At 41.8% G+C, this 6,778-nt stretch overlaps 1 protein-coding gene across 1 annotated transcript; it reads left to right on the top strand.

Moving 5' to 3' along the window:
- The first annotated feature begins 708 nt into the window (after positions 1 to 708).
- foxl2l (forkhead box L2-like) lies at positions 709 to 2,266 on the top strand. Its single transcript, XM_053240581.1, has one exon. It carries the CDS (start codon positions 819 to 821, stop codon positions 1,719 to 1,721), a length of 903 nt encoding a protein of 300 aa, XP_053096556.1. The 5' UTR covers positions 709 to 818; the 3' UTR covers positions 1,722 to 2,266.
- The last annotated feature ends 4,512 nt before the right edge of the window (positions 2,267 to 6,778 follow it).

The following is a 6,778-nucleotide window of genomic DNA, read 5'->3' as shown; positions in this document are numbered from 1 at the left end:
TGGTACAGCACATACACCTTCCCAGGTAAAAGATCCATCCATCCATCCATCCTCTGTACCACTTGTCCTAGGCAGGGAGCCTGGAGCCTATCCCAGGGAACTCGGGACACAAGGCAGGGGACACCGTTGACAGGGTGCCAACCCATCACAGGGCATGATCGCGTACACAGTATGGGCAATTTTGAAATGCCAATCAGCCTACAAGGCATGTCTTTGGAGTGGGGGAGGGAACCGGAGTACCCTGAGGAAACCCCGAAGCACAAGGAGAACATGTAAACTCCACACACACAGGGCAGAGGCAGGATTCGAACCTCCAACCCTGGCGGTGTGAGGCAACAGTGCTAACCACTAAGCCCCCCCATGCCCCTATAAAAGATACATGCTAAAGGAAAAGTACCTTTTGGTGCCTGTATATCTGAGAGGGTACAGCTTTACTTAAAGCCTAGTACAAGCTGTATGTACAGGGACAAATAAAACTTCAAAACGTTTAAGCCAGACATTTAAAGATAACAGAGGGCTGGTGTTTTACTTTTTTGCGCTGCATGTATCCAAACAGCAGCGTATTTCAAAGGAGCTTTGCAGCCTGAATGTAACATTCAGTCAAAACACGTCTCTGGACCTCCATGTCACCTCACACCTGAGAGCTCGTGCAGCGCCGCGTTTCCAGAGCTGCGCGTGGGAACGTCGCGCTGTATCAGTGGGCGGGGCTTTACACACCTGCACGGGTTGCGCTTACTTTTTTCCCGTGAACTCTGAAGCGCTTCCAACCTGTTAGTCGAGATCACATCATCAGCTCCATCCTGATCGGACCTGAAGCTATGGAGGACGGAGGGAGTGAAGGAGTGTCCCGTCAGCAGCCGGAGCATGTGGAAATCTCCATGGACGCCGTGTCCACCAGCGGGGAGGACGACAAGGCTGGCGCGCGCGCTGCACGCGCGCCCCTGAGCGCTCTGGAGAAGCCGCCGTACTCGTACGTGGCGCTCATCGCCATGGCCATCCGAGAGAGCACGGAGAAGAAACTGACGCTGAACGGCATCTACCAGTTCATCATCTCTAAGTTCCCTTACTACGAGAAGAACAAGAAAGGGTGGCAGAACAGCATCCGCCACAACCTCAGCCTCAATGAGTGTTTCATTAAAGTGCCCCGGGACAGCAGCGGAGGTGGAGGAGGAGGAGGAGGAAGAGGAAGAGGAGGAGGAGGAGGCGGCAGTGGAGAGAAGAAGGGCAACTTCTGGACGCTTGATCCCGCTTTCGAAAACATGTTCGACAAGGGCAACTACCGGCGCAGGAGGCGCGTCAGGAGACCTTACCGAGCACCTGCGTTACCCTGCATACCGTCTGTGAGCTTCTCCGAGCCGCTCTACTTCCACCAGGAGCCTGTGTACTGGCAGAGCCCGCTAGCCGGAGGCGCATGGAGCGTGGTACCTCAGCCCGGCTCTCACAGCGCGGTCTCAGCCTACAGCTTCCACAGCAGCGGCAACGCGCGTCCCTCATCTCCCAACAGCTATGCCAGCTCCCCCGTGACTTACTACCACTCTGCGAACATCCACCCGTCCTACGGACCATACCAGCGGCCATACCACGCTCTCGCGCCGCACAGCGGGCGCACTATGTGCGGTGCTTCCTCTCCGGAGAGTCCCGGCGGAAGCGCTGTTCCCATCCCCAGCTACACCCCGCAGCTCCCGTACAGCCAGGCAGACCTGCAGCACTGCTTCGACTGAGAAAAAAAAAGAAAAATATAAGAGGTTTGGGTTCAAACTGTTCAGAAATGTCGCTGCAGGACGAGTTAGTAATCCTGCTTTTCCTAAAAGTGTGCTCCGTTTGCAATGCGCTGGTTTTACGCATAAACAACAAAAGCTTTAAAAAGAGTCGATTCGTCTTTGCTGAAATCGATCAGTGAGAAAGCTGGTTCAGAAAGTGTTCACTGATTGGGGAAATGTAATATATGTTGGAACTGAATCCAGACATTCAGTGTATGGACTTGGCTTCTTGTTCCCTGTTGGTTAATGGTTACAGCTCTTATTTTTCTAGATGTACTGCATCCTAAATGTTCAGAATATAGCTATTTTTCTAATGTTATTTATTTTCAGGTTTTATCCATTCCATCTTTGTGTTTTGGTTCAGTTTTTTATATGATGTCTGTAAGGAATTTAGTTAGAAATGTAGTTGATTGGTTAGATGTTGACTTTAATATTGATTAGATGATAAGCTGTTGCTGTGAGTCCATTATTGTTAGTTTTATAATAAACAGAACTGTTGTCTGTCAGTGTTTAGCCTGTTAATGAAAAAAAAAGTTTTCCACAAGGATGGAAAATTATTTCTTTTAAAACCTTAACCTCACAAAACCAGTCTAATTCAATCTTGTGTTTACAGTCAATGCAATAAAAAAAAAAAAAAAAAAAAAAAAAAAAGCAAGAAATGGTTAAGATGGGAAATGGCGCCATCTTCTGGTGAAACAGAGGAAGTGCTTACAGAAAAATCTCAGGATAGATTTCAGTTTTACTCACATCTCATTTCTTCTCAAATTATTACCTATATCTGCTCTGTACCTGTACTGGATGGGATGCATCCATCCATCCACCCATTTTCCATACTGCTTATCCTACACAGGGTCACCGGGGAACCTGGAGCCTATCCCAGGAAACCTGGGGCACACTGGACAGAGTGCCAACCCATCGCAGGGCACAATCACACACACACACACACACACACTCACACCCACAACAATTTGGAAATGTTAATCAGCCTACAATGCACATCTTTGGACTGGGGGAGGAAACCCCTGAAGCACGGGGGAGAACATACAAACTCTGCACACACATGGCAGAGGCGGGAAGGATTCAAACCCCCAACCCTGGAGGTGTGAGGCAAATGTGCTAACCACTAAACCACCATGCCCCTGTATGGGAGGCATTACTTAAAATTCATTGTAAACTGTAATCCAAAAACAGGGTATGTGTTCAAAGCCACTTCTGGCACCGGAGGCAAGGCAAAAAAACCCACAACTGGCCACAAGTGTGTGCTGAATGAATAAATGTAATCCACACATTTTAAGCCAAAATGTTAACTCATACAGGTTAATTTCTAGTCTTGTACCATCAGGTTTTATCTGTTTTTTTTTTTTTTAAGAGCAGGTGTTTAGATTGACTAGTTTTTAATTTAATAATTTAATATACTTTTTTTTTTTTTTTTTAGAAAAATACCATTTATGCCTACAGTTAAGAAAAAACATAGTAGCCTCCCTTATAAGTAAATTTTTTCCCCTAAAGACTGATTAGTCAGAGATGGCACAAAGATAATGTTTTCTAAGTAGTTAAACTTGTGGTTAAATTTGGAAAGTCTGGGTTATTCAAGGGCAGAATTTAGGTTTACAAATTTAATTCCCAGTACTCTTCTCATGTGTCAAAATTATGATGCACACTGACATCAGATGTATCACATTACATGCTTTCGTCTTATGTAAAATTATATATGTATAAATGTTTGCATATAAAAATAGATGCTTGCATGCGTTGCTATGCATGCACGAAACACTCAGACAACACATCAGGTCATTTGTGAGAAAGGCCACAGCAAACATGTTCACAAACAATTTTTCACAGATGTGTTACCATCAGTCAAATGACTTCTGGGTACCAAGTCACACCAAAAATGTGTGAATGACGACTTATGATTAGAAAAAAATTTAGCCTAATATGTATATTTGCAAGTGCAAAAGCACACTGTCACGTGCAATTAAAAAATCTTAAATATGAATTGTTTTTATAAATGTTTTAAGATCTCACTTATATTTAGTGTATATTTCGATTATTATATTGTCTAGGTCAGTGTTTCTCAAAGTGGGGTAAGTGGGGTCCATGTTATTATTATTATTATTATTATTATTATTATTATTATTATTATTATTTAGAATTTTGTTACAGTGGTGGAAATCACAACCCACTTATTATATTTATTTTTGAGTTCTTATAGTTATTAGCCTGTTTGACTGGTCACTTGGGAACGGGAATCTCAATAACTTAAAAACAAGTCAGCTTACACTCAGGAAAAAGGAATAAACCATTCCTTTCCTTGTTGCTAGAGTGGTACCCTTGACAATAATTTTCTTTTTCACCTGTAGTACGTATCTTTTACATGGTAGATTTGAATGGCATTATGGGACATTAAGACTCATTCTTGTACCTTTCATTAGCTTTCAGAATAATACTTTACCCTAGAGGGTAGCACCACATTGACAAAGAAGGGTACAGTTTATACCTCTTTTTTCTGAGAGTGTATAAATTGTGTCTATTTGGACCTCATGTGTTCTGTGAATGGAAAGTTCAGGAATAAAAAGCTCAATGTCTATAATAATAATTAAAAAAAAGCCAGAATATTAGTTGTACACTTTTGAATAATGAGTCTGATATCTAAATAATTGGATTATGTTCATAAAATAAATCTCTACTGAGAGGGTCCATGGAATTCTTTTACAGTTTAAGGGTCCCTGGCTGCAAAAAGTTTGCAAACCCCCGGTCTAGTTCAATGATCCATTCGGTCCACTTTCAGGAGAGTATCATTGCAGTGAGCAGAAACAATTCATTCTCAAGGACCAAGTGAAGTGCTAAAATGAAATGTCTTTTTTTAAAAGCTTCGAATTCGCAGCAGGTCCATACTAGACGGCTTGATGAAGCCTTTGTAAAGAGCATTTGTAAAGAGACGGAGCGTTCCTCAGTCTCAAGGACGGACGAGGAGCTGAAATTGTTGCCATGGTGAGGAGAGGCCATGATTTTGATAGTGGATTTTCACAATAAGTCTAGAGGTAGATCACACACGAGTCATTTAACTGGTGAGAAGAATGACTGCTGCATGGCTGTGCTGACTGATAGCAATAGTGAAAACCTTGTGTACTGTTTAAATCTTTGCATGTCTGAGCCAACACACATGCATGGTGGAGCACTTATATTTTCCCCCAGACTTCCCCAATATTGTCTACACTTTAGGTGAATTAGCATAAGCAGTGTGCAGGACAGTGCGTAGGACAGTGCAAGTTTGTCCTTCCTGTGCTCATCAGTAATGTTTTGTGCTGCTGGTTTGGTTGTATGTCTGTCAGTCCCTCCAGCAGTGGGTGAGTAGGTGGGGGACGTCACTGACGGTGAGGGGGTTGGTGGGAGGGTGGGAGTGAGGGAGCTTTATTTGACTTGGAGTTTCTGTTCTGCATGCACACTTCCTGTTTTTACCAGCTGTGAGTGATTGCTCGCTCAACAGTGGTTCGTTTTATCAAGCCAGGGTCTTTATTTGTACTGCATCAGTGTACTGGATTTATTTGCATGCACATGGGTTAAAACATGACCCAATGTTATGTGGGTTTGGATGCTCTTGCAACTTGCATAAGCAACCTTTTGTACATAACTAAACTAAAGATGATTCTGGTTGCAGGAAATATTGTAATTTAAGTGTGCATCATTGCAAGGAGCAAGCCAAATTTGTTCAAAGAATAATACTTTACCCTAGAGGGTAGCACCTCATTGACAAGCCAAATTTGTTCAAATTGTGTTTTCAGATTTGTTTAATTGTGTTTTCTAGTGCTTCAAGTTATGGAGCATGTGTAAGTTAATACTGTGGTATTCACAAGTGATGGGTTACTACTACACTTCTACCAAACTGTAATTTTCCCTGTCGCCAGAGTGGCACCTCCAAGGGCTCATCTTTTTTTAGCTTTTACCTGAAATATGAATATAATATACCTTTAAATAATTAACAATTTTGCACACATAATGGACCACTGATGCACATTTACACTAAAAGCTAATTAAAGGTACACCACATTCACCTCCCCAGGTAAAAGATACTACAAAAGATATACATTTGATGGAATTTGATACATTTGACGGTACCTTTATTTCTGAGAGCGTACTTTATATCACACCACATCATGCAGCACATTTAATAATCAAACTTCAAATAAATTTTGATAAAATACTGGCCTATGATTAAAGATGTTTCAATTGACAGATGCATATGCAGGATTATTTTTAGTCTGTGAGGATGCACTTTAATTTTGAAGCTCGTCTCAGATCAAGTGTAGAATCAATCTGATCTCAGGTTAGCTTTGTACTTTCTGTTCTAGAGATTAGAGTTACATTTGGGAAGATCTGGATGGTTGAAAAAAGGACAAGTTCTAGCTGGAAAGTGTGTGGGGGTGTCTCTACCAACTCCTGCTTTGCATACTTCTGCAAACTCAGAAAATCACGCCTTGCATCAGCAGTCAGTTTACTGGAAGCCCACCACAGAAGTCAAAATCGGTCAATGTTATTTAATTTTTTTTTTTTTTTTGTTATTTTTTTCTGAATGACAAGTTGAACTAGACTGACCTCCCTATGGGCCCATAATTATAAAACTGCAAGCAGAGGTAACCAGAAATAGAGCTTCCTTTATTCTCCCACAGGAACACACTTCTGTCTAATTTCTCACATAAACAGAGGAAATATGGAAGATACATAAAACTGATGAGTTTGTAGCTAAGCTTTGCACAAGGACTGCACATGTTCAGATGGCCAAACTGTAATAACCTACACTTGGGGACAGAAAGAGACAGTCATGCACAATCCAAATGCAATACTACTACTACTACTACTACTATTACTACTACCACCACCACCAGCACACACTGCGTCTTAGCAAGTGAAAATATCCTGAATATAGTCAAATATATCTAGTATTTCTTATTACAAGATTACAACAAACCAAATATATATAGATGATTAAAATCTATTTCTAGACATTCGTTTAAAAATCG

The sequence above is a fragment of the Pangasianodon hypophthalmus genome, chromosome 16 (genome assembly GCF_027358585.1).
Source record: "Pangasianodon hypophthalmus isolate fPanHyp1 chromosome 16, fPanHyp1.pri, whole genome shotgun sequence".
NCBI lineage: Eukaryota > Metazoa > Chordata > Actinopteri > Siluriformes > Pangasiidae > Pangasianodon > Pangasianodon hypophthalmus.
The sequence above is the reverse complement of the archived record's forward strand: the minus strand, read 5'-3'. Positions and strand labels throughout refer to the sequence as shown.

Bases quoted from the DNA above. Each gene is read 5' to 3' on its own strand.
- foxl2l (XM_053240581.1), top strand. From the start codon at position 819: ATGGAGGACGGAGGGAGTGAAGGAGTGTCCCGTCAGCAGCCGGAGCAT.